A 27,334-nucleotide genomic window follows, 5' to 3' on the forward strand; every position below is an offset into this window, starting at 1 on the left:
GTTCTTTCTTTTTGATTTAACAACAACAAACAACGAGGTTTCTTTTTTACATAATTTCTTTGTCAATCTCGTTCTTTATTGCTACCACAAATGTAGCATCACACTCGTTTTCTCTGTGTTTTTTTTGCTCTATTTTTTCACTTTCTTTTTGCTTGTGTTAGAGGTTCACTGAGTCACAATTCATCCTCTTCTTTTCTGTACCAGTTACTAACAGGAGTGTTTTCTTCCTACGCAAACACCCTTTTATATTGTGTCGGTTGGTTTGCTGTTCCGTGTTTTGCTTGTGTTTGTTTGCTTCTGTTTTGTTGCGTTGAACCGTTTAGTGTTTAGTGATAATAAATTACATTACTTGTTTACTTAACCCATTTGCATCAAGCACTTCCTTCCTTCCTTCCTTTCGCTTTGTGTCTTTAATGCCATTTCTAGTTCTTTGTGCACAGTGCGAGCTCAATTCTTCGTTTGTTTTTTGTTTTTTTTTCATACACGACTTCTCTTTTTGTCAACTACTGTGTAACACAGCTGTTCTTTTTTTTTTGTTACCTTTTCTTTATTTTTCCCCGGCCTTTGCTTCTTCATGTTGCTTGTCTTTCTGTGGATCTTCGCACCACAATAATCGTAGCCTTAATTTTATGCTAAACAAACGCTTTATCGCCCGCAAACGTACCTCGACCCTTTTCTCACCAACTCGAAAGATTCATGATGTGAGGGTGTTGTTTGTTTGTTTGTTTGTGTGTGTTGCTCAATCGAGATATAAATGTACATGGAAACACAATTTTCCTACTATCATACAAGTGTGAGGGGTGATGGATGGGAGTGGTGGTAGGTTGGTTGGTTGTGGGAGAAGGGGAACAAGTTTGGTGGTGGAGGTGGCATTAACTTTGCAAAAAACAGTAACTGAGAGATTTATCAACGATCATAGTGTATCATCTTCCCCTTACCCCACCCCTTCACGTGCGGGGCGCGTTTCCCTGTTAGATCACATTATCAGCCAGTCAAAAAGTGCCAGTTTTCTGTAGAAAAGTTACGCTACACATTACGATAAAATGCGTTTTTCCCTACGCGAACAAACGACCATAACTAAATGTACACAATACAAGGTAGAACAATAAATACATTACGAAAGAATTAAACACAACGCAAGTCCCTCTTTGAATTAGCTTCGTATAATCTTTGAAATTCATACATGCATCCGTTGCGCCCGTACGCGTACTGCACACGTACGTACTCGCGCCGAAAGCTAAACCCTCTAGTGAGAAGAAATGTACAAGAACCGCGCGCATTGCAGCGAAATCTTTGCTTGCTTTCGTGACTGGGAATGTTAATTATCATCTGACGGACACGACGTTAGCCTAAATATGTGTATTCCATAAATGTTTTCTAGTCCAATTTCCGAACCATCGGCAATTTCTCTGCACTCTTCACACCCTGGTACGATCTATTAACCGTGTACAAAAAAAAAAGATTCATAGTTCATTCCAAATCAAATGTTGGAAAACGACAAATTTCATTCAATTCATTGTATAATTTGTAAAAAAAAAAAAAAAAGTACGAGCTGTTTCGACCACTCAAAATTTGTTTTGGTGCCGTCACGACCCCGTTTGTACGGAAGCAGTAAAATTAAATAAACTTATGGTAAGAAAACTTGAACCAAATTTCAATTGTCTGTACCAAAAACAAAACTCTGCCTATACACAGATTCAAATTAGAAACGCACGTTATAGTGCAAACAAAAAGGTCCAAACGGAGAACGAAAAAATAGAACCATAATAATATGTCTTTCCTGCCTCGGAAGACGGTATCCAATCCAGCCATGCCACGAAGACAAAATGGTGCAAAAAAGAAAGAAGAGGAAATGGTTCCCTAGCGTACTACACACGATACACATAGCTTCGTTGCACTGACGCAGTCATCGTGGCAGAAGGCACCACACTGCTGACAGATCACCATCGCATTGAGAGAACAGGAACAGTCCTCCCCGGCCCCGTCGTTCCGTTCCCCCATACCGTCCCGATCTTCACCGCCGCCATTGTCAGCTGCGTTGCCACCGCCACCATCCACGAGCGCTGCCGGCGAGGAACAGCAGTTCAGTGTGTCGATATCGTGTTCCGTGCTGGAAATCGGCTCCTGTTGCTGCTGCTGCTGCTGCTGCGGTTCGATTGCTTCGACATGATTACCTGCATCGTTGTTGATGTATCCACTGTCCAGCAGCTCCATATGGCCGGCGACGATCATTTGATTGTTGAAGTGAGGCGAAATGTCCGACGGAGACACTAGCATACCTGCCGAAGCCCCATCGCTGGCTGATGAGTGGGAAGCATCCATCATTTCATTTACACCAGCCGGTGGCTCCATTGTATCTCCACCGTTCATGACGACAATGCTATTTGCCCCTCCGGGACCATTGCCGCAACCGTCCAGAAACGCTTGTTCCTGCTGCTGCTGCTGCTGCTGCTGCTGCTGATGTTGCAATCCACCGATCAATGCGTTCGGGCTATCCATGTAGACGATCGCATTATTCGTGCCCGTTCCGTCTTCGGCTTCGGTGCCGCCGCTGTCATCCTGACCGTAGGTGATCACTGTACAGGAGGGGGGATATTAGAGGAAGGACCACAGCCTGATATGCTTGATCAAATAAGACCGACAAAACGACCAGCGAACGATCGGTATGCAGAGTAGGATCGATTTGCGCAGACTTGTTTTTTTTTTTTTCGTTCACCCCCTCGCGCATGCACACACGGCCCACCCACACACGCATCGTTCACGCTCACCGAAGTACACCACCTCCCGGCGGATAATACTCACCGTGGGTGGACGGTATTCGGCGGGTGATCGCCGCCTGTAGGCTGGCGGGTGTCACGGCATTCGCGCCGGCCGCTATCTGTTGCAATTGCCCCTGCTGCTGCTGGAACTGATGTTGCTGTTGTTGCTGCAGTTGATGTTGCACCACCTGCTGCGATAGCTGTTGCTGCTGCACAGCGGACATTTGCTGGTGCAATTGCTGCTGTTGCTGCTGCTGTTGATGTGCATGCGGTGATACAGGAACATGGTGAATTTGTATCTGTAAAATAATAAGAAGAGACATACATGAAACCATTTGTATGTATTATTGTCAGTGCTGCTAAATGTCACTGTCTATCTCATAAAACATTCTGACTGAAACAAAATCCATGCCAGCGTCATGTACTACATAGTGATACTCAGATGTGATGCTCAGATAGTTGGTGTGACCAATACATGCATGGTGACATGTTAGCAACCAACGCTAGGTCAATCACTTTGTCATGACTTTTTTTTTACTTCGATCAGTTCTACAAAAAGTCACCCGACATAGTCATGACAAATTCCAACAAAAACAAAATAATGTCATCGCCACGAGCTCTACTGTGATGATCAGGGATGACACTCAAACAATTGATACGACTATCACATGCTTGGTGGCATTTCATGCAGTTGGTTGGTCACTTGGTCGCAACATTTTCTGTCGATGATCATAACGATAGTCATGGGAGATGTGGGAGTAGTCTCGAGCATCAAAATGAGCATGTTTTCTCGCTCTGTTTGACCCAAAAGACCATCAAAGCAGACATAGCGAGAGAGCATGCTCATTTTGTTCTTTTGGAAGTGAGTGACCAAGATTTGGGTGATATAAAAAATGCCACCAAGCATGTGATTGGTCCACCAAATTGCTTGATTGACAAATTGACAAATTACAATCCTGAAATAGCCTTACCTGATTGTGTGTCGGTGGTGCGCTAGCCGCCCGCGGCGTTACGATGTCCCCGATGTGTGCCGCACGCTGTACTAGCACATACTTGCCACCAAAGGTTCCCGCAGCTGCTGCTGCAACGGTAGGGGTCGCGCCAGCTGCTGCAGTTACACCAACATTGTCGTTACCACCGACCGTCCCATTATTGTTGCTCGCAGCAGCAGTTGCGTGCACGATCGTCGGTGCAGCGCTCACGCTTATGATCTGTTGACCGTGCTGCTGAAGCGGCTCGCCGATCGTATGGAGTTGCTGTTGCTGTTGCTGCTGCTGCGATTGTGGGGTTGCGATAATACTGATTGGATTTGACTGATTTGCGGGGCCGGCTGCGGCAGAAGCATTCACCACTGACGGTGGTGTGGCAGCACCGGCGGCTCCACCCGCATACGCCTGACGCACTACGATGGGCGACGGCTGCCGGGCTGCTGCCGATACGGTACGCTTTGAGTTGACCAGACGCGAGACCTGCGGAAAACGAAACACAAATTAGTGACTCCATTCGATCCCGCGACGCTCATCCGCTATTACAAAACACACCTTTACCTTGTTTCCTCCAAAGCCCAGCACACCACCAAAGGCACTGTTACTGCCGCCACCGCTGCTGTTGCTGCCGCTGTTAGCATCCTCTTTGGTATTGTTGCCGATAATACTGCTCGCAGACACGCCACTGCTGCTGCTGCTGCTACTGCTGCTGCTGCTGCTGCCCGTACTACCGATGCTGCTGATGCTGCTGTTCGAGTTGGAGTTCGACGCGGCCAGGAACGCCTGCGGTGACTTGAGCTGTGCCTTCAGCTGGTGCCTGTTCGGGCTGTTTTGTATCACCGCCTGGCAGATCTGGTAGCTTCGTTCGAGATTTACCGCACCGGGCGGCAACCGGGAGCTGCTCGACCGTCCACCACGCTTGCTGCCGCCAGACGATGATCCGCCAGAGCTACCGCTGCTACCACTGCTTGCGCTCCCATTGCCCGTGGCAGTGCCATTGCCGGCAGCAGCAGCTCCACTGACGGAGCCGGCTTCAGTCGCCCGCTTGCTTCGACTGCTGTTGCCCGTTGCACCAACGATCACATTCGCGCCGACAGTGGCTGCTGCTGCTGCTGCCACCTGTTGCTGCTGCTGCTGTTGTTGCAGGTGATGCACATTGTTCATGAGAAACGCGTTCTGGCCACGGATCAGTTGGTTGGTGACGTACTTTTGCTGAAAGCGCTGCTGCGACTGTGTTGGTGCGATTTGTTGCGGTGCTTTCGGTGCTGCTTGTTGCTGCTGCTGTTGGAACTGCTGTGAGGGCGGCTGTGGTTGCTGCTGCTGCTGCTGTTGCGGTTGAATTGCTTGCACACCAAACTGTGTACGCTGCAGGGGCAATCGAGGCCTCGGTTGCGCTTGTTGCTGCTGGCCAATCGCCGGCGTGGCCATGATGATTTTCTGCAGCTGGATCGGTTTCTGTAGCGTCGGCACGGTGGGCTGACTGGTCGCCAGCTGCAGCTGCTGGTCCTGGGTTTGGATGAACTGAGGATTCTGCATGTGCGGTATCACGTTGGCCGCTTGCACGGTTAAGGGCAGCTTCGCACCAGCGGCTGTCGTGCCCAGTGGCCGCGAAGTTATGATGAACTTTGGCTGCTGCTGCTGCTGCTGTGCTATCAGGTGCTGCTGTTGGGGCGGTGTCGTGGCTTGCTGCTGCTGGATGACCGTCGGATCCATCTCGTACCGTATCTGGTGTCCGGAGGCGGTTTGAACATGCTGAATCAATTGCTGTGGCTGCTGTTGCTGGTGCTGCACGAGCTGCTGTTGCTGCTGCTGACCACCCACAGCGACGGTAGTGGAGTAGTTGCCGGCAACACTTTCTATCACGCGTGCCAGATTGTCTTGACCGCCGGGACCAAGGGAAATGAGCGGCGACGATGTTACCACGTTCACTTTGGGCAGCTGCTGCTGCTGCTGCGTTTGAAACGTCGGCTGTGGAGACTGCTGCTGTTGGAGCTGCTGTTGCTGAAGCTGTCCATCGTCGTTTTCCAGCTTGATGCGCGTCAGAAGCTGATTGCCTTGCCGGATCGTGGTATAGCTTACGCCCGGTTCTGCCTTTATCATACTGTTGCGTATACCGTCCTTAATCTGTAATTGGAGACAATGCGATACATTCATTAGTACAAAATTTACAACACGTTCACTACAAGGCTCAAAATGAAACGGTAGTCTCATAATGTTGACGCAAAGTTTACACTTAAAAATAAATAAAGTCTTATGACCGGACTCGCCTCTGACGTGAGCTGGATCGTACTGTTGCCGCATCCTAGCACCGACTGCGGGCTGTGGTGTTGCTGCTGCTGTTGCTGAGGATTTAGCTGAAATATGCTCAACCCTTGCGGTGTTGTCGCTGCTGCTGGATGTTGCGGTGAGCTTAGCACGGCCGCTGTCGACACCGGTGTCATGGTTTGTACGGCGGGCTGCTGCGGGGCATGATGAGCTAAAAAACTGATACCGGTCGGGTTGGTACTGGTGACGGGAGAGTGCAACTGTTGCTGCTGACGTTGTTGATGTTGCTGCTGCTGTGCGTGCTGAAGAGCATTATGGCTGGCAAGCTGTTGCACGATCGTTGCTGTCGTTGCCATCGAGATCGGTGTAGGGGATTGTTGCGATATGATGTGTTGCTGTGATGCTGCTAGCTGCTGCTGCTGCTGCTGCTGATGCTGATGAATGGCCTGGGTGGTATGGAGCTGCTGTTGCTGCTGCTGTAATGCTGCTGCACCGGGCGAGGACACCATCGTGGTCGTTCCGGGCGTACCCATCGGCGAAATGATAATACTGTTATTGCCATCGACGAGTTGGTGATGATCTACCACCATCATTTTCGTTGAATCCATCATCTTCATTTTGAACTGCGGCCAATCTAAAAGTAAAATACAGATAAACAGAAAGGATAAAGTTTGGTATCACAAAAAAAGGAACTCAAACTATAATGAACATTTTTGAACGAATAAACTAAAGAAAGCGGCATTGTATTCCCACAAAAAAGCATGTCTTTGATGCATTAATTTGGACGCGTAAATTTTTCGCAACATTTTCGCACAGCATGCACCACCCTACCCTGGAGATTGAACAATCGAAAAAGCGAAACTGATCACAAAATAATACAACCACAAATGGCGCAAATCAGGCACAAATACACAGACCATCATCCTCTTGCAGAGCTGACCGAACGTAAAGAGAAAAGGAAATTAAACGAGACACTTGGACGACCTCAAATATCATTCCGAAAACTGGCAAACGGCCTGCCAACATTTAGATAAAAACTAATAAAAAAAAAAAACAAATAAAACAACGATAAACATCCGGACATGGCACGAACAACAGTGAAGAGATAATGCTCAGAGAATAAGGAGAGAAGATACCGTTTGAAGCGATTGCTCGCTTGCTGGCAACTTCCCGACCAAACTTACCACCACCGGCGGCGGATGAGGGTGCTACTGTAAGCACTTCCTCGACACGATCAGTGTGACTGCCACCACCAGCCTTCTGTTCATTGCCAGCGTGCTGATCCTTTACTGCCGGTATGTAGGAGCTTCCACCGAGAAACAGTTCGTTGCCACACCGTTTCCCTAACGAGGACGACAGCACACTCTCTACACCGTTCAGTGAGCGTCTCCGGGAGAATCGTGCCGGCTCGTACGACGCATGCAGCCCATTCGTTGCGATACAGTCTTCCACCACCAGAATGGTGGTCCGTTTCGCCGCCAGCACGGGCATGTTGGTGATCGAGGGTGAAAATGAGCTAACGATCGGCGCCGGTGTCGTTACATTCAAAGCGCCAGATACCGTTGCCACCAACGCACCCATATCGTGCTGATAAACGTTGGTTCGTTGTTTGGAGACACCCTCGTGGTCGCCGCCCTCGCCTTCATCGTCGTTCTCGTCTAAGCTCTCGTTCGCCAGATCCATTGTTTGCCGTTCTCGTTCATCGCTACTCACTGCTTTGCCATCGTCATCAGATTCGTCCACTCGTTGCTGAGCAGCATCCTCCCCGACTTCGACGATCGGACCGAGCTCGTGGACACACTGGTTTTCGTCGTCTTCAACTAACATGGATGACGTTTCGCCACCCTCGAATAAGCCATCCTGTTGTTCATTTCGCATTTGTTCCAACGTGATCGCTGCTTGATCGTGATTGTGTTCCACAACTACGCATGTTTTACGACCAAAAAAGGGGGAGGAGGTTGATGGACGTGTGTAGTCGGTGGCCAAATTTCACACAAGGCCGGATACACAAATTACATTGTGCCGAGGGGTTGGATGAGTAAAAGCAAGTGTGCAGTGAATAAATGAGGAGGGGGGGTTGAATTAGTACGGGAAATAGCGTTGTTTTGGAAGAATAGATTCGTCACCATCATATCATTATTATTTTGACTTTTCATCTCGAGCATTTACTCTAAAAATTCTAGATGATGGAGAGAATGAAGAGAGGAGACCTAACATGGCAATACTAATCTCTTAAAATCCATTTTTGGCCTAAAATCAATCAACCACGGTTCAATACTAGATTTGAACCCCAACTGGACAAACATATCTAGGACCGTGCATTTGACGTCTTTACCACGAGGCCAATTATCCAATGGAGCCGTTACGATCCCTATAAAAGTGGCCTAGTTCTCAACAAATTTAGGCATTTCTAGCAAAAGGCATATGCTATCCATTAGAAACTCAAAAAAATGGAATCTAGAGCTTAGATAAACAATAATGTTTACCGTTATTATGTCTACTCCACCATATTCCTGATAGATATTGTTTTGAGCTCTTTCTCCATGTCCATGCTCCGTAACCCGGTGGAACACACCTTACTCTACACTACTACTTAACCGGATTTATACTCACTTTCTGTTCTGATCACTTCGCCACTGCTCGGATCGAGAACGTATGCACCAGCAGAACCGGCAGCGTCATTCGCACCACCGTCCATCTCGTCGATATACTTGTCCATCAGCTGATTATGTTGACTGTTCGTATACTGCTGCTGATGCTGAATGTGGTGCTGCCCATCGGATGATACTTGCTGGTGATGCAGATGCTGCTGTTGCTGCAACTGCTGATCATCTTCCATCTTCTCCTCCTTCAACAGCAGTTGCTGCTGCTGGTAGTGATGTGGCTGATCTTCTTCCACACCTTCACAGCTAGCGCCGCCATCCAGTCCATCACCGTCCAGCAGCATGCCTCCCGCACCGGGATACAGATGCACCTGCGTTCCATCGGAAGACGTCACCAACTGCTGGTGGTTCTGCAGTAGTCCCTGGTGGTGATGGTGCTGTTGCTGCGGATGTTGGTTCTGAAACTGTTGCTGCAGCTGCTGCATCTGATCGAGAACGAAGCTGGCTTCCTCTACATCCTCCTCCTCCTCGTCCTCCCCTTCCGACCCTTGCTGAAGGTGATGGTGCATAACGCCGTCGTCATGGTGATTCAGATGGTTCATGCCCGACGGATGCAATTGATTGCCGTACTGATCCACGATCGTATCGATTGCTTGCTCCTCCAATCCAGCGTCATCGCCCACAGCCAGCAACATACGATCATGGCCATCCCGCTGCTGCCCGTACTGTTCCTCCTCTTCTTCCTCCTCATCCTCGCCGTCAGCTTCATCGGCGGCAGACAGATTATCACAGTAGTTGTTCGCCATCACCATTACATCGCCGCTGTTTGAGGATGGACCACCGTCGCCAGCTTCATCGCCAGCACTCGTCGTCACCATCATCATCAGCCCCTGGTCCGACGAAGCTGAAGGTGAGCTGGTGATGGTGCCGGCCGTCGCATTTCGCAACTGCTGCAACTGCTGCTGTTGCTGCTGATGCAGCAGCTCGTGATCGTGATGAAAGCCCGTCAGATTCATGTTCATGTTCATGACACCAGCAGCCATCGCTGCCTGCCGATGGTGCGACGCATGAAGATGATTATTGGGATGGTGCTGTTGCTGCTGCTGTTGCTGCAGGTGCAGATGTTGAAGATTCGGTTGACCGTAACTACTTAACTTATTGCCGGAAGTGGCGGTGCTGGTGCTGGTCCTAATCAGTTCACCATTGAAACACCCGGTGGGAGCGTTGTTTTCCTCATCCTCGTAACTCTCCTCCAAGCCTCCGTGCATTTGCTGCAACCCTTGCCGGAGCATCATCGCATCCGGGTCCTCCTCCTCGTCCTGCTCCTCCACCTCAGCCTCTACTTCCTCCACTTCGTCCACATCCTCTTCCTCATCCTCCTCGTCCTCTTCCTCCTCTTCGTCGGCAGTGTTCGTGGTTGTGGTGGTGGTGTGAACCAGCTCCCCATCACCTTCATCGTCCTCTTCTTCCTCGTCTTCCTCCTCGTCGTCCCCTTCAGTCCGTCCGATGTCTCCCCTTGCCGCCATCACTGCACCAACGTCATCCAGCTCTTCTGACACTTTCAACTCGACATTGGACATCATATTGCTCGGATTAACGATCAGCAGGTCAGAGTCGACATTTCCACCCTGCCCCACGTGGTGGCGCAGTACGTTCTCGAACGTACTGATGCCCGTAACGGAGGTGGCCGTCGTTCCCGGCCCTCCTGCACCTCCGCCGCCATCCAGATGATTGTCACTCGCTGCCATCATGGCGGTGGTCGAGACGCTGCTACTATTACTGCTATCGTTCGAAATGGACAGTTGCGGTTGCTGAGATGGATGGTGTGGCTGCTGCTGCTGTTGTTGCTGCTGCGGTAAAGCCGTTACAGTCAACGAGGAGGGCAGGGAGCGAAGATTTAGTGCACTACCTCCGAGGGCAGAATTTGTCGGCTGCGGTAAGCACATCACACTGTACACCTGGCCCGTGTTTTGATCGTAAATCATCTGTGTCGTGCCGCCGCCACCGCTAGCGTTAAGCGAGGCGAGATGATTCATATCCATCAACCGCTCGCGATTCGCCTGCTCGATGGTTTCCTGCAAGATCGGTGAGGTGGTGTTCGTCTCCACTAGCTCTTCGCCGCCATGATCCGATCTTTTCAACCGTCCCCCACCAATATACCGGGTACTGCCCGGCATTCCGCCACCATCGCCAACATCTCCACAGTCGATCGCTTCCTCGAGAATGATGTCCGAAGAGGGAACGAGCGGCGGTGAGGAAGCAGCGCCAGCGCGTCCTATTCGAGCTCCCTCACCGAAGTCGCCATTTACCATCGGTCCTACGATGCGTCTTCGTAGCACCTCGCGATTCTCGTCACTCTCGTCCACCTCGTGGCTTTCCTCTCCTTCCGGCTCTGAGCGACCGACCAGCAGCGAAGGGGAACCAACGCTGCCGCCATCCGCCTCCTCATCGTCCACTATCGTGATCGTTGTGGTCGGTGGAGCCGTTGTCCCCCGGGCAGCTAGCAAACCCTCGCTGTGTCGGCCTCTGTTCGCACGGTTCCCTTGCCGCGGTGCTCTTCGCTTAGCCGAGCCGATGACGGTCGCCACCGGCGGTTCGCTTTGTAGCCCTCGGCGGCGCTTCTCGCTCGCGCCGCCCTCAATCAGCACCATTCGCCGTTGATCGATCGGTGCGGTCGCCATCGAGGCCACCGTTCGCGTATCACATTCTACTTGTCTTCGAGCCTTCGCACCGGCCTGTAGCAAGATCCCGGGCCCGGCCGTGGTTGTGGTGGCAATGGAGGTCGGATTGATCATTACTAATCCCTCCGAGTTAATGGTGCTACTACAGCTAACATTTATCCTACTACTATTGCTATTGCTATTGCCACCGACAGTGCTACTGCTGTTGCTTCTCTTGCCGCTGCCGCTGCTGCTGCTGCTGCTACTCCTTACGCCGTCAGTGGAAGTGGCCGGCATAGTTGTGCTGCTGGTGGCGGTGATAAGGCGATTCATACTACTATTATTACTGCTTATATACATTGCAGCATTGCTGCTGCTGTTGCTACTGCTACTGCTGCTACTGCTGATGTTGCTACCGTCCGCCATGGCGCTACTCGCCGTCACGACAGCCACCATTCGACGCGGATTGCCGTGCTGCAACAAGCTGCCGGCGGTAAAGCTTCCGGTGCTACTGTTGATCTGCTGCTGCAAACCACCACCCTCATCGTCCGTTTTCCGCTTCGTCATCTTACTGCTGCTTAGCTCGGGCGTCAACGCGCGATTGCTGCTACTGCTGCTGCTGTGGGTTCGCTTTAGGTTGGAGCTTGCTCCTCCGCTAGTGATCACCGGTTCAACCGGCACCGCACGCACCATCGCAGACGGACGGTACGGTTCAACCACCTTCACGACGACCGGCCGAGAACCGAGCGTAATGGTCGACCCGGCAGCCGCCATACCCGTGGTGGTTGTTGGGAGTGGATTGTGCTGCGCTGGCGGCAGCTGCTGTGTGCCCGTTCCGGCCAAAGCCGACCGTGTCACGGCACCGACCGTTCGCAGCCGCTTCGGAGACATCGGCAAGGATGAGCCGGCGGGACTGTTGCTTTGCGGCTTCATGGCGGTTGACGCACCGGCCAGATTCACGGCATTGGTGCTACTACTGATTGTGGTACTGCCGCTGCTACTACTAACGCTCATAGCCGTGGGCAGCAGGCGCTTAGTGCCGCCTGCCCCTCCGACCATGACCGACGCAGCATTCGGCGCTGAACCGACGACGGAGTACGGTGGATGGTTGTGTTTGCTTTCCTTGCCAGCTGTTGGTGCCGCGGCCGCCGCCGCCGTTGTGCTCGTGGCGATGGCCGTCGTGGGACGCAACTTTATCGTTGTCTTTAGTGCGGGTCGGGCTGTATTTACAGTGTTACTGCTACTACTACTACTACTGCTGCCGCTACTACTGCTACTGCACGTAAGGACATTAATCGGAACCACCGAGAGCCCGCTCGCTCCGGCGGATGAACCTCCACCGCCGGTGCTTCCACCTCTTGGAATGCTGCCGCCACTGCCGCTGCCTTTAGACGCGCTGCCGGAAGTGACTGTTATTGTCGTCCGCGAGGGTAGAATGATGGTGCCGGTGGAGGATGTGATGATTGTGTTACTGCTAATGCTGCTGCACGTACCGCTGGCCGCGTTCGTCGGCCTAACAACGCTCGCTGCCGTGGAGAATGTGATCGGCTGCATCTTGGACAGCGATCGCGCGCTCGGATCGATCTTGGCCGTGACGGGATGCACCCGGGGCGTTAGTTGCGGTGCAATCGCTACCGTTGGTGGTTGGACCGTTTGCCTTGCCGCGACGTTCACGATCGTAGCATGCCCACTGACCACTCCCTTCGACACCGGGAGGATAGAAACGGACGGTGGTAGGGTGCTGCTACTACTACTATTCGCACCGATCAACGGAGTATGTGCCGTCGCCGGAATGGATTGTGTCGCGGGTGCAACCACCTGCACTGCCGGTGGTGATTGTAGCGCGGGCGACAGGACGACCGGTGCGACGGAGACAGCCATCGCTGTTGTGACGGCTATCGCCGGCTCCGGTGGTGGTGGTGGAGTCGGTGGCGTTGGATTAGCCACCGTGCCTGCCGCCCCAAAGAACGACCCGGCGTACTTGCGGTCGCCCCACATCGGCTCGAAGTGTTTCAGCTTCCACGGATCGAGCTTGCTCTTCTCGCGCTCCGCCTCCGAGCGCATCTTCAGCTGTGCCTCGGGCGTAAACTCGCCCTCCGCCAGCCGGTCGCGCCACTCGTGGCAGGCGCGCGCAAAGAACTCGTTGTTCAGCCCGGACGGGTTCAGCCGGATGCCGTTCTGCTCGCACTGCGTCGCCTCCGGCAGCGGTGGCCGGTCGACCGGCGGTAGCAGCTGCACCAGCTTGTACTGGTACAGCGGCGGAAGGAGCTGAAACGTGTCCCGGTTTAGCAGGGCGCGCAGGTTCGTGTGCACCAGTATCGAGTCGGGCGTCTCCAGATCCACGCAGCCCTCGCGCGTCTGCTCGAGCTGGGCAGCGGTCGACAGCTTTTTGTTCGTGCGCCTTCGCGGCTTGATGCTGAACCCCGGTATCGAGGCGAGCACCTCGCGCATCGTCGATGCCGCACCGCCACTGTTGCGGCCCGCGTCCTGCGCTGCCGCCTGCCGTAGCTGTCGCTTTTCCGTCGCCACACCGCCCCGACTGCCCGGGCCGGATTGGGGCAGCTGCTTGACGGCGTTCGCCTGCTGCTGCTGCTGCCGGCTAGTCGCCAGCCTCGGAAGATTCCGCCGCAGATGATGATTGTGCTTCGGGGTGCTGGTGGTACTGGCGGTGCCTGTAGTGCTGGTACTGACACTCGCATTGCCTACCGGCGTCCCTATCCTCCCCTGCCGGGGGGAACTCAACTCCGCCCCAGCAAACACCGGCGTGCTGCACTGCGGCGAAGAGGGTAACATCATGTCGATCGAACCGACGGACACGTTCAGCGGATCGTCTTCGCGCAGCGGAAGCGACGAGTCGTACTCGTCCGACAGCACCACGCAGGCCGTTTCCGTGTCGACGCACGACACCAGCTCCGGGTAGCTGATGTCGTCCGCCATACTCTGGTCGCTGATTTCGATCACCGCCACCGGATCCGGGGGAAGGAGTAGCGGCCCGCCGCCCGCCGTCTCACTGCCGGCAATGTTGAGGCTTTTGTTGCTGCTATTATTGTTACTGTTATTGCTGCTGATACTTTGCTTGACGCTCGAGTCGCCACCTTCCGGCGCCCCGACACCCGCCGCCATCGATGAGGAAGGTGTCGCGTCATCGTCGTCTTCCACCGTCGTCGCCGGCGCCGTCGCCATCGTCGTCGTCGGTTCCATGGCGGAGGGCTCTTCTGCCATCGCTTCATCGACGGTGGAGGCGACTGTGTCACTGCTCCCCGCCGCTGTACCCGTACTGGTAGTGGTGGTGCTGGTGGTGATGAGAGTAGCTGACGATGCGGTACTACTGCTGCTGCTGCTGCTGTTACTACTGCTGCCATTGTTAGTGGCGCTGCTTTTTGCTGCTACCGGTCCAGCCGTTACTAGCACCGTCGCCGTGGCAATGTGTTGGGGCTGCTGCTTCGCCGTACGGTTCGCCTGTACCGATGGAACGGGCGACACATCGCATTCCATTGTGGGATGCACTTTTCTACAATGAGAAAGAGATCAGGAGGGAGGGTATTAGAAAGGAGAAAATACAATTCTAAACGTCTTGAAAACAGTACACAAAATTCAGCTTTTTCGCTTACACTTTTTGCTAATGTTCTTTCTAGCAATTGACATGGTCCGCCGCCAGCAAACACAACCGAACGAACGAACCCGTCATTTGCCGGCTTTTCTCGACAGCAAACACACACGGACAGCGCCAACTGTCAAACCTGCGTGTAACACCAGCAAGATTGGCCACACGCATACCAATGCAAACACGTTTATTTTGCACGCCGAGTGCGCACAACGACCCTGTTCTTCTCGCACACCCTTATCGTGTTCGCTCTCTCGCTCTCTGCTTGGTGTGTGTATGTGTGTATGGTGAGGAGCAAATCCTTTTGCAATACGCGCAGCAGCAGCAGTAGCAGCATGCGGAAATGCCCGCTGGGATTGTGTGCGAATGAAGCGAAACGCACACCAATCAAGCAAAATGACGTTGATTGCTGATAAAGGATAAACTACTGCTTGCTTGATGTTTATTAGAAAAGGGACAATTGATGAGGAAAATCATCTCTTTTACCTACTTTAAAGAACCAACACAAATGGCCTAATGTGCTGCACAAAACTGTGAACTACGTTTTTCGGTGGCACTGCTGCTCTCGATCGCGCCTATTCCCTACCAAAAGAAGAACGAGACCAGAGCGTAGAGGCACGTTTGCCCGAGATTCATCGCAGTTGCCCATGCACAAACACAGTTCTAAATGCCCCGGCAAATTGCGGGGAAGAACCAACAGCAGCAACTGCTCTGTACACAGCTTTTGCTCCCACAAATACCACATTTCTTTGACTTTTGTCTCTTTCTCGCTTGTACGCCTTTCTGGGTAACGTGCCCTTTAATTGCAGATTGCAGCACACAAACGCGGATGCAACTTTTTCGCAAACCCAACACAGTGAATGTGTTGTGTGTATGTGTGGAACGCAAGGGAATTGCATTTGCACACATCTAATATTTGGCTCTCTCATTCTTCCTTTCTCTCGCACGATAGGAAGGGATGAGGAATCTTACAGGGTTTGCTTATCGTATTATTTTGATAGTTTGGTATTGATGTTTATCGCTTGCCAACAAATTTTACTTTCAAAGAAGAATGGTAGATTTTAAGTATAGAATAAATTCACCTATTAAAAGAGGCGAACGAGGCCAATCGGCTCAAAGTCTCTATAAAAAAAGAAAACAAATTTTACAAGCGAATTCATAATCACACTTGAAGTTGAAAGATAAATTACAAATGGATTGTTTACGTTTTGTTTTGTTTGATTTTTCCTTTTCCTTAAAATGCTGACAGTGTTGCAGAAAGATTGGTTGAGAGTAACTACAAAGCAATTTAAATTAATGTGGTACGGGCGTGAATGGCGCAATAGAGAAAAATGTGTGTACTTTCCTTCGCCTGCCTTGCAATTCGAGAGTTCACATTTTTCGAATTAAAAAAAGTAATGTTGAATAAAAGTATTTTTTAAATTTAGTAGAATATGGTTCATCCTACACCAAAAAAACCGTCAAAAACACCAAAAACCTCCAAAATTTAACGTTCTTTTTTACTATAGCTGTACTCCAGGCTGTAGATTGGGGTTAAGTGCTGATTTACACATTGTACACAAACCAAAACTGCAAGCAAATTGTAACAAACTCTGTTTTCCACTACTTTAAGTGAGATTAAAAAGTATTCAACCACTTTCTTTAGCATTCATTAGACAAATCGTAAAGCAAAACGCTCGCACTGAGCGCTTTACATCCTGTTACAATCGTGTAAGTTTGCCTTTTTTGTAGACAGAACGCACACACACACGCAATTCGGTAGCAGAAAATCAAATATGCACACCTGCATAATGTGCACCAAACCAACCAAACATACACACACACACTCTGCTTCAAAATCGGCACATTTTTCATGGGGTTTCCCATTTCCCACCATCATCCCCCACCATTACCCCATCAGTTTGTATGTGCTCCATTTCATTCTCTGTTTTTATTCCCGCCTCCCTTTTCCACACTCACTCGCGCACACACACATTGCTATCGTGATGGTGATGGTGGTAGTGTGGTATGGCCCTTTTTGTCCTCCCTTGCAATTTGCTTTTATCCCTCTCTATCTCACGCTCGCTCTCTCTCTTTCTATCACTCTCAGTGTTGTAGTTCATTTTTCAATGCATACTTCTTTATTGGAGCATCGTGCACAAACCAGCAGCAGCAGGCCACCCGTCGATGCCTTTTCTTCTGAGGTCGTCTTTGAGCGAAAAGGTAGCAAATAGTAATGATGATGGGTGGAAGAAAAAACATCCTTATTTGCAACAGAGGTTCTTGAATCTCTCTCTCCCACTTTCTCTCTCCTTCTCTTTCTCTTACATGCGAGCACTAGGGTGGGGAGAAGTACACATCTTTGCACATGCACGTTCAATGCACTTTCTGTCCCACCAATCCCCTCCGCCCCCAGACGGCAATCAGCGCCCAGACGGAGAGAAGATGATGTTTTACCATCCAATATCCAATTCGTTCTAATTGGATCAGCAATAAAAAGAGAGATTAATATGATTAGGGAACAATTTCACACAAAAAAGGAACTCGAGTCTGAGAAATTGCTCTGGCGAAGGCAAAATGCAACGTTCTGCCAAATCACGTGTTTTTTTTTTTTCTTTTCAGACAGATGGTGGTGGAGGAGGTAGAACGAAAAAGCGGCTACTCCATTCACAGACAATAAATGCAACGAACGAACTGAATTTGTGCTAGCCATTCGATCCAATTCCCCGTACAGAGAACACCACAGAGAAGGACAAGGAGCAAGGAGGTTGTGGGAAGGATAAATAAATTTAAACACCAGAAGAAAGGAAAAAAACGACCAAAGTATGAGTGCGCGCGCGCACGCACACACATTTTATTACCGTCTTAAGATCCATCGGTGTATGCAGTTTTTTGCAGGAGAAAAGGAAAGCGTACGCCATTAATTTAATCGAACGAAACAAAAAGAAGTGCTTGTGGTGCATGTGTATCCAGTTCCGAGGAATACAAAATCAATAATTCAGATTAGATTTTACGGAATGATAAATACGAGAGTACCTGTAACAGCATGAAGCGAGATAATTTGAATTTTAAAATGGCACGAACGTGTACAACCAATGGACACAGTGAGCGAATAAATTACATGCATGTTGCAATGTGCATGCCGTAAAATAAGGCAAAAAAGAGAAAGATGGAAAAATTCTATGTTAAAAAAATACAGAAAAAAGATAAAAGAAAGAGCATCAGAGAAAAACGTATCCCTTTGGCCTTCTTTAAGGTCATTGCTTGTCCTTTCCCTCGAGCGCGCACAGAGTGAGTGCTTCTGGTCTAACTGTGGCTGATAATTTTTTTTTCTCCCTTTTATCAAACCCAAAAAAGAAATGGTAAAGTGCCCCAGAACACCTGCCAGCATGGGACGCAAACTGCAAACGCACACGTGCGTACACACGCATCCCTTCGTTTTGTTGCTTTGGTGCGTGGCCTCGAGAAGGACCCATGCCATAAACAAGTCGATTTCTCACGTAATGCCAAGCGCACCAGGCAAAGGACTACAAGGCCGCACACCGCACACGTGGATATAAACGTGGATGCACTCTGACCGATGTTAGCAATGATTTTCGTCTTAAGTTAAGGGGTTTAAACAACAGAATCAACCTTTGCACAGCACACAAAATGGAGAATTTCTTTGTTAAATATTGAAATGTACAGTCCATTGAAATTATGTTGCTCATCATGATGAGCGTAGCCTAAAATGTACCCCCCTTAACTAACCCTCTCCATTTGTCGCGGGGAGAAAAACTAATACGCAAATTAGCGATTAAAAAAACACGCAATAACGCTATTAGAAAATGTGCGCACCATGTGTGTGCGTAGTTTTGTTTATTTTTTACGCGTTACATTTTTTCCCTTTTACAGGCAAACTTAGAAGATAGATTCATGTCAGATATACAAATTCAAATGAGAAAATGTTCGTCAGGAAAATAATTTCCTTAACGATTTTTATTCGTAGCAGAAGGTCAAGTTTTATAGATTCTATCAATTTACATATATGTAAAAATTATGTTTAAAATCTTAATGGTTAACTAAAACAAATATTAATTTACATCAATGCCTTTAATTGCAAATTGCCTGATTAGTTATCTACTTGCCACGACTAAACCCAGTGGAAAAGCATGGCAAACTAGTCAGACTCTTGCCGACCGAAGTAAAAGCAATTAAGTACAAATATAGAAAACTTTCACAATAAAACAAAAGAATCTCAACTTGAGACGAACTAAAATAGCAATAATCCCCCTAAACACTAGCGGCAGTTCCTCTCTTCGCTGTTCAAAATTAAATGCAACGCCCCATGAAAGAGCTGCGGAATAGACCCCCATCCCCCTTCCCCACTACTCTCCAGCATACTTTGCCGAAGAAATTTGTAACACAAAGTAATTCCAAAAAAAAACAGCGGAGGAATCAAAGAAACCATCGTCCCTCCTTCTATGATGTTCGCCGTGGCAACACGCCAATGGTTCTCCCGTTTGAACCCCCCCTCCAACACAACATAGCGCATAGAGTGTGGAAAGGCGAGTAATGGTGGGAGGGGGATGGGGAAGTGGGAAACATATGCACAAGAAATGACGCGGCAACAAAGTGACAACAACACAACAGCAGCAACACACTTACCAGCGAAGTAGCAATCTTGGTGGTGGTGGTAGTGGTGATGATGGTGTTGGTGGTAGTAGTGAGACACCGTCGACGGCGACCGCAGAACATTTGCCCAGTGCTGTTTCGCGTTGGAGACGGGACCGACAGAAAAGAAAGAAAATTGTGCAGCAGGCGGGTGGAGGGGAAGGTGTCCTCCTGCTCCAGGCCACACAGCACAGCACAGCACACACACACAGGCAAACGATCACTCCGCTCCGCTCCCTTCCAGGTGGGCGTCTGCTCCAAACGGGTATGTGCTACACGGCGGTGCTGCCTTTGGGTTGGGCTTTCCCGTGACTTTGTTTTTCACCAGTGGGTGGCGCGGGCGGGTGGGGGGAAGAAAACCCCCAAACTAGAACGCAGAAATGAGCCGCGGAATCGCCGCCATCGACACACACACACAGGCGCGAGTGCGCTCCCACTGTTTTTTTTTCTTTTTCTATTGCCGCCGCTACTGAACAATTGAAAGCGCTTGTGTTTGGGGGGACCCCACGCTCCTCTTCCTTTTGTTTTCTCTCACACACACACTCACTCTCGCTCTACCGTTTCATGACGGTGCACACAGAGAGGACACACATTGCTAAACACTGGTTTTGGGTGAATTCGTTTCCGGCAAATCTTGAACCAATCTTCACTACCGCAGCGACCGCAAGGGAACCTCTTTCTCACTTCCCACAACTTGGAGCGCTTTTCACAAATTTTAGTTCAATTTCCTTATTGAGCAGAGAAGAATTCTGCCACTTTTCATCCACTGCCACTTACACACACACACATGCTCAATTCATTCACTTTCTTCTATTCTTTTCTCGCATTAGTTGCTGCTGCTTTTGCTCGCGCTTGTACACGACGCTTTCTTTTCTTTTGTTTCAAACAATTTATTCCACCACTTCGCTTGCTTCCGCTGCTCTCCGCTTTCCTCCCCCTGCGTTCACACTATACGAGACCTGTGCATGACACCAGCAAGAACAAGAGAACAACAACAAACGAATGAAACTTTTCAATTATTTCTTCTTTCCACCATCCGGAGAGAGCGCGCACGAGAATGAAAACACGCGCACACACTTCGAAACGGTGGGAAACAAATTGCACACACTGACGCACTGGCTAACGGGCGACGCGTTCCCTCACACACACACGCACACACACACAACCTTAGCGACTGTCTGTGATGATGGCATAACGTTGCGCGACGAGCGTGAACACGTCGTCATCGTAGCACACCACTACACAAAACGCTAAATAACGCTAGCTCGCTCTTACTTTCACTCTATCCCTCTCTCTAATAATCCCTTTTTGTTTTACAATGCCACAAACATTTGAAGCATTTCCCACAATAACATTTTAAAATGAAATTTTGTATTTTTACAATACAAAAACTACCTCTTTTTAAAGGTGTAGTACTAAAAAATAATAATAAAAATAAACACTAAAGCCAACACACATAACTCCCAAAAACGCCTTCAGCATAGAGAGAGAGCGAGCGAGCGAGAGCACAAGCAGGAAAACCTATTGTTCCAAATCGAACGCATACACACACAGCAACACCGCGTATCCTATCCCCATGCAGGGAACAGAGAGAGAGAGACGAATGTTCTATCTCAACTGCCACATTTTCCGCTAACAAAACACGCGTACCTACACGCACACTACAATACAACTGCCCTTACTTTTTTTTCTCACCACGGCTGCCTTCACATAAAACAACGGCTGCCTCTCAGAAAAAAACACACGCACACACACTATTCTGCTCTCTTTCGCGCGCGCGCACGCTCCCGCTCGTTCTCCACGATTCCTTTCTCGCTCTCTCTCTCGTTCTCATTCTTCTGCTGTCTTGCGTGCGTGTTTCTTTTTCTTTTCTTTCCCATTACTAGCAGTGCCTCTAAAAACATTACTAGCCGCCAATTGATTTTCCAAAAGCAACATGGAATGTCCTTAACTTCGAGCGAACAGATTTACGACGTTTTATTGCTTTACGACCATAATTAGAGGACGGGGCGGGCTATTTGCTAATTTGACGATTGCCCTCCTCCAGGATCCTACGCACCCTGCCTCCTCCCTAGACCCTTTTCTCTACCCTCTGCTGCTGGCACGCGCATCGATCCGTTTTGCACCCGCTTCCTCCATCCCCCCCTACACACACACACACACACAAAGCGCTGGATGCCCCTTTCGACCGATTTCTTCCTTTTCTTTACTCTCTTCTACATTGAAGCAATTTTTTCCTTCTTTGGGCAATCTTTTCACACCATCTTCAAGGGGCGTTTAATTTCGGGAAGACGCTAAAAAATCGTAAATCTTTCACAAATTATTCCATCCCTCCACCGAGCATTCTAACATTCGTCGTCAGAAAAATCGCCCTACAAAAAAAAAACTTTGCTCCCTCCCTGTGTGTGCGCTCGCCAAAGCCACCATAATGTGCAAGCGCTACCGACGCGCTCCCGCTTCCCTTTGTCACACATCCAGCAACACGAATTCACAATTGATCGTAAAACGCACGCACTTCTCCATCGCACGATCAACACACAAAGCACATTCGCACTTTACGCACCGTTCCGATGAAACTTACTGGCAACAAAACCGAACTGCAGCACGCAGTAGAAAATGCAAATTTTTACCCAGCGATATGTGCACACACACTCGCTTCGCTGCAGAACACCTTCACTTTTCTGCGTGTTTTTTGTTCCCCCTACTCTCGCTTCGGATTCTTTTTCTCGCACAAATTTTTCGTTTGACAGCATCGCGGTGTCAAAATTGTGACGGGCGAGGGTTTTGACAGCTGTGCGCAGCAGAAAATGCACGAGAACCCGAGAACGAGAAAATGGAGAGCAATTTTGGGGTGGAAATTGGCTTCTAAATTTAGGGATGGTGATTCTGAAGCAGCTTGCGGTGAACAGAAAATTATGATATTACGCAGATAACGTATCAGAAGCGAATTTCCTTGCGCTTGAACACGACGAAACATTACGAACTAAAGCACTGTTTACACGTTTTGAACACTCAAAGAGAACTTTAACGAGTGCATTGCGCATATTGAACACTTTATAAGATTTCTCCCTCACTTAACATAAAATACTTTATCCATCAGAGGTACTAAAACATCATTTTACACAGAAATTGCATAAAAATACACAACCAAAATACAACCGTGCTCTGTGAGGGTGCTCCCACATCGATGACAACACCGCAATAAACACAATTTTCTCCACTGCCTGTACACCGTGTACCTTTGCCCACCGTTCTTCGCATACTACACACTAGTGGTGGGCGTTTCGGAGCGCACCAACGGCTCCAGACCAACAGCTCTGCACTCACGGCTCCGTTTCAACGGCTCCGGAGCCGACTTCGGGCCCACTGTTCCGGAGCCGGCCACGATTCAACGGCTCCGGACCAACGGCTCCGGACTAAAGGTTCAATAGAGTCAGCACCGTATGATATCGTAATAAAAAACGAATATATCTTCTCGCACGTGTGGAAGCTAACACACGATGTGATTGCAGTGTTGATATGCATGACGTTGTGTAGCATTCGTTGGTCTCGCCTTTCTTAACAATATTCAAAACTCATCGATTTTTTTTTTGATAAATTCCTTTAAACATGACCTACTCCACTATTTACGGATTTCCTCGATTGCAACTTCATTGTAAAAGTTTGTTTGGTTAATGCCTTGTGTTAAAACCGGCTCCGGAGCCGTTGGTGCAGAGCCGGAGCCGTTGGTGCAGAGCCGGCTCCGAAATTGTCTGGCTTCGGAGCCGTTTTGCCCATCACCACTTCACACACCTTTCCCGTTAGCAATCTTCTCAGCACAGACATACGTCCTTTCGCAAACAGACCGTTTTGACAACTGGTGGCCGTACGCGAGAGGGCTCCGGCAGGATTGACGTGGTTGTGACGGTCATCACTTTTTCGTCATTCCAAGAACAAATCGCCAAAATACCGTGCATTTCGCCAAAATATTTCACCCACGCGCACCGAATCGCACCAGCAATCTCGCCGCGGGTGGTGAAAATAGCAACAACCCCGGTGCATCCGTGACCCGTGACACCGGTTGCTGCAGAGGGATCATCCCGTCGGGCTTCGGGGCTGGAAAGGCAAAACAAGTGCTGGTGCTGCTGAACTGTGTGTGTGTGTGCCCCACACCACAGTACGCTATGTAACAGCTCCGGCCGTGATTGATACGAGCAGGAAGGCACCTGGGGGTATGGGCGAATATTAATGCGTGTGCTTCCCCACCCACCCGCACTCGGCTAATCAGTTTTGGGTACGCTTTAACGTTTTCCAATTTGCTTGTGTTTCGAGTTAAACTTTGTGCCACCGTACTCCGATAGAGACAGGTTCATACGGTTCTCTGTTGGATGCTCTCGCCCTTACAGACTTGTTATTGATCGTGCCGTGTGTGTTTTTACTTTCGATTAAAGTTTTAGGTTACTACACTATCTCACGTCTGGCCTAGGTATTGTTGAGTTTCAAAGCAAAGTAAGTTTAGACCGGAATTTGGACAGCGTTTCATTCTCACTCACGGCCCCCTTCCTGCTATTTTCAGGTTACTTCTGCGTGATACAGAGCACCCTTCTCGAAACGTCACCAGCCAGCCAACACGTACATAATTGGATTACATTGTCGCAGCTAGGGGGGAGGGAGCGAGCAAACTGCCTGCAAATTGAGCAAGCAAGGAGCGACTTTGATTGTCGGGGAGAGGAGCGGAACGTCACGGATAGCAACGGAAGCGCAACATTGGCTTCAACACTAACGGCAACGCGACGGTGCATCATTCAAGATGATGAACGAGGAAACTTCATCGCCGGCTAGCAGTAATGTGGTGGCACTATTCTTTAAGCGACTAGGACAGGTAAAGCGACAGCCCCCGGCCGACGGTCGTTAATTGCATTTTAATCGCCCTTTAAGGGCAGTCCAACGATGGCAAGCAACGGCTGTTGTATCATCACAGCTGGCAGACGCATTTAAAACAGCCGTTTTTCTTCCGCGCTCTCTATCTCTCGCTGTGTAGCTTTATCAACTGCAGCTGGACAAATGGACACCGCACACGAAGGTGCGGTGGGCGGCCGCGCTGGGGCTGGTAGGTTTATTTCTCCTGCGAGTATTCACCAAACAGGGCTGGTACATCGTCACGTACGCGCTCGGCATTTATCATCTAAATCTGTTTATCGCGTTCCTGACGCCGAAAATCGATCCGGCACTCGATCTGGACGGTAAGGCACTGCTGGTTGTTTGTTTAAATTGGCATTACTGCTGTTGCTACAACATACTGCTTACTCTTATCTTGTTGCAGATGACCAAGGTCCAGAGCTGCCCACGAAGTCGAACGAAGAGTTCCGACCCTTCATACGGCGGTTACCGGAGTTCAAGTTCTGGTACGCCATCAGCAAAAGCACGGTGATCGGTATCGTGTGCACCTTTTTCGATATGTTTAACGTGCCGGTCTTTTGGCCAATTTTGGTGCTATACTTTATCACCCTGTTCTGCATTACGATGAAGCGGCAAATTAGGGTAATTACGCTCGGTGCGCGTGTGTATACCAACAAACCTCTCTCTCTAACCGCTATCTTTCCTTTCTTTCCCCTCCCCTCGCTTGCAGCATATGATCAAGTACCGATACCTGCCGTTCACCCACAGTAAGCCGCGCTATCAGCCGGTGGCGCAGGAAAAGTGACAATTAAAAGCACAAACTCTACCAGCATCATCTTCGTCTTTGTCCTCGTCCTCCTCGTCGTCGATCGGCGGTAGTGTCGGGCCGGTCGCAGCAGCATCAGCCGCTGCCGCTCCGTTCCCGGCCACCGCCGCCACGTCCCCGGTCCTTGCCGGTGTCCACCCGTCCGCGGTCGGAGGAATGCCTTCTTCATCGGTGACAACCGTCTAAAAGAGAAGGACACAGACAACCAGTGCAGGGGGAATGAAAAACAGCTGAAAAGTACTCCGATCCGTAACCGCCCGATCCCTTCAATCATTGAGAAGCAAACAAGAAACACACCCTGGGAAGCCCTGTCTCCATATCTGGCAAAGGCCGATCATCATGCGTCGTTGTGGGAATGATTTTTGAGAGGAAGGTTCCTTTTTCCCTCCCTCCCCAACAAAAATTGTGGCCTATTTTCTATCTCTCTCTCTCTTTTTTACCACTGATTCGCGTAGCTATCTTTCAATCATCAGGGATATGTCCTCTCTGCTTTCTTTTTACAACTTTCGTCCCTATGTTCTCGCTCCTTAATGTCCCGTTTTAATGCGTAGTGCAAAATTTTATCTGTTTCCCCTTTCCCACCCGTCAGTAGAGCGATGGTAGCACGATGGCGGCAAGCCGTTTCTTGGTTCGGTTCGGTTTAGTTCTTTTCCCCCCCAAAAAACACATTTTTCCCACGTGTGCGCGAGTGTGAGCACAGGTATAGGTGTATTTGTACCACGCCTGTAGCCAACCCGCACCGAGCAGATCCTGCTGGTATTGATTTTGTGCTTACGTCGTAGCAAAAGAAAACATAATAATTTGAATTGAAGTTTTGTTTCCTTTTTTAAACAACAAATCGTAAACAATCCTTCGTTTTCCGTTTCCCGTTTGAATTTCCCGCTTTTTTTTAAATTGCCAGTTGTGTAAAATAACTAATAGGAATAACTAGGCTCTTCGGAATGAGTCTGCTAAATGAACCAATTCCCCCTTTTGGCTCTTTTTACACACCACACGGAAGAGCAAGCAACACAGTGTGTGAATTTGTAAATTTAGAAGAACATTTAGAAGTTTCGGTCCCCCCGAAAAGCGAAGGGGTAAACATCAGCTTTTGTGAAGAAGCAAAGAACCAAAAAAAAAAGAAGAGGAACATCATTTATAAAATGGCAAGCGAAGCGAATAAGAACACGCTATTAAGTTAGTTGAATTCTACCACATATTACTAGCGATGGGTTTAGAAATGTTATCTGTAATTATATTGCGTTTCATATGCTAGGTTCATTATTATTATCGGTACCGTATTTGCGTGTAAGTAGCGTTGTGAAGTATTTTCCCCTCTCCTTTATTGTTTCTCTATATCCAACACACCTCCCCACACCACCTTTTCGCTTGGTTATTGTATTTTTATTTTACCGTTTTTTTTCTTTCAAGAAATAGTTCTAATTATATCCCGCCAATGGTATTTTGTGTTCTTCCGTTTTCAATGCTATTTACCCCCCAAAAACGAGGACATATTTCAAGAAATCTAGCTATTTTTTCCATAATTTTAAGTTTCTATCCAACACACAGTGCGCGCCCCCACGATATTTAGTTGATCCGGGTCAAATGAATGGGGATCCCAACTCCCAAAACCAAGCCGAAATAGATCAGAGATATAGGATCTATTTGCTGATGTCACGCCAGTGAGGTATGCAGCGTGTGTGTGTGTGTGTGTACACACTATCCTAACACAACATGATCCAAATAATACAGTGAATCATTTAAACGTAGCCAGTAGCACGAAGCCATTTCACTGATGAGCTGAATGAGAAATTGATGCCGTTTTTGGTTTTTTTTCTTATGTTTTTTTATGTCGCTAGTTCTTTCTTCGGTTCAAGTTCCTGAGAAAAGGGCCTTTGTGTGAGTTATCTTCTTATCGTGAAAGGGCTCCTGATGTCTGATAAATGCATGTCTCAGCTGAAAGATAGCAGACCGCAATGCACACTTGATGCATCTGACAAATGAACTACATTTTCAACATAATCGTCATCTAGTAGCCCGTTTTTTGTAATAATGGCAATAGAAGATCATCTAGCGGTCACGCACCGCGATAAGAAGAGATAGTAGGGCGCGTGCTTTGTACAACAATCACTGATTTGCGGT

The 27,334-nt window shown here is 49.2% G+C and overlaps 2 protein-coding genes across 2 annotated transcripts; one reads left to right on the forward strand and one right to left on the reverse strand.

Moving 5' to 3' along the window:
* Positions 1-38: 38 nt before the first annotated feature.
* On the reverse strand, positions 39-21,974 carry LOC120958222 (uncharacterized). The gene is made up of 8 exons (XM_049609021.1): positions 19,504-21,974; positions 8,624-14,784; positions 7,195-7,932; positions 5,968-6,644; positions 4,301-5,932; positions 3,731-4,228; positions 2,803-3,058; positions 39-2,576 (listed from the first exon to the last, which is right to left on the reverse strand). Exons 2-8 carry the CDS (start codon positions 14,766-14,768, stop codon positions 1,861-1,863), a joined length of 10,662 nt encoding a protein of 3,553 aa, XP_049464978.1. The 5' UTR covers positions 14,769-14,784; positions 19,504-21,974; the 3' UTR covers positions 39-1,860.
* Positions 21,975-23,354: 1,380 nt separating this feature from the next.
* LOC120958225 (protein RER1) lies at positions 23,355-26,961 on the forward strand. The gene is made up of 6 exons (XM_040380866.2): positions 23,355-23,782; positions 23,940-23,997; positions 24,065-24,370; positions 24,530-24,731; positions 24,812-25,029; positions 25,118-26,961. The coding sequence occupies exons 3-6, from the start codon at positions 24,299-24,301 to the stop codon at positions 25,190-25,192; spliced, it is 567 nt and encodes a 188-aa protein (XP_040236800.1). The 5' UTR covers positions 23,355-23,782; positions 23,940-23,997; positions 24,065-24,298; the 3' UTR covers positions 25,193-26,961.
* The last annotated feature ends 373 nt before the right edge of the window (positions 26,962-27,334 follow it).

This window comes from Anopheles coluzzii, chromosome 3 (genome assembly GCF_943734685.1).
Source record: "Anopheles coluzzii chromosome 3, AcolN3, whole genome shotgun sequence".
NCBI lineage: Eukaryota > Metazoa > Arthropoda > Insecta > Diptera > Culicidae > Anopheles > Anopheles coluzzii.

Excerpts from the sequence above, each read along its gene's own strand:
- LOC120958222 (XM_049609021.1), bottom strand. The coding sequence starts at position 14,768 with ATGGAATGCGATGTGTCGCCCGTTCCATCGGTACAGGCGAACCGTACG. Across the intron at positions 6,645-7,194 it reads CTCATCCGCCGCCGGTGGTG|ATTGGCCGCAGTTCAAAATG; the intron begins GTAAGTTTGGTC and ends TTTTACTTTTAG. Across the intron at positions 2,577-2,802 it reads CCGAATACCGTCCACCCACG|TGATCACCTACGGTCAGGAT; the intron begins GTGAGTATTATC and ends CCTCCTGTACAG.
- LOC120958225 (XM_040380866.2), top strand. The coding sequence starts at position 24,299 with ATGATGAACGAGGAAACTTCATCGCCGGCTAGCAGTAATGTGGTGGCA. Across the intron at positions 24,371-24,529 it reads TCTTTAAGCGACTAGGACAG|CTTTATCAACTGCAGCTGGA; the intron begins GTAAAGCGACAG and ends CTCGCTGTGTAG. Across the intron at positions 25,030-25,117 it reads CGATGAAGCGGCAAATTAGG|CATATGATCAAGTACCGATA; the intron begins GTAATTACGCTC and ends CCTCGCTTGCAG.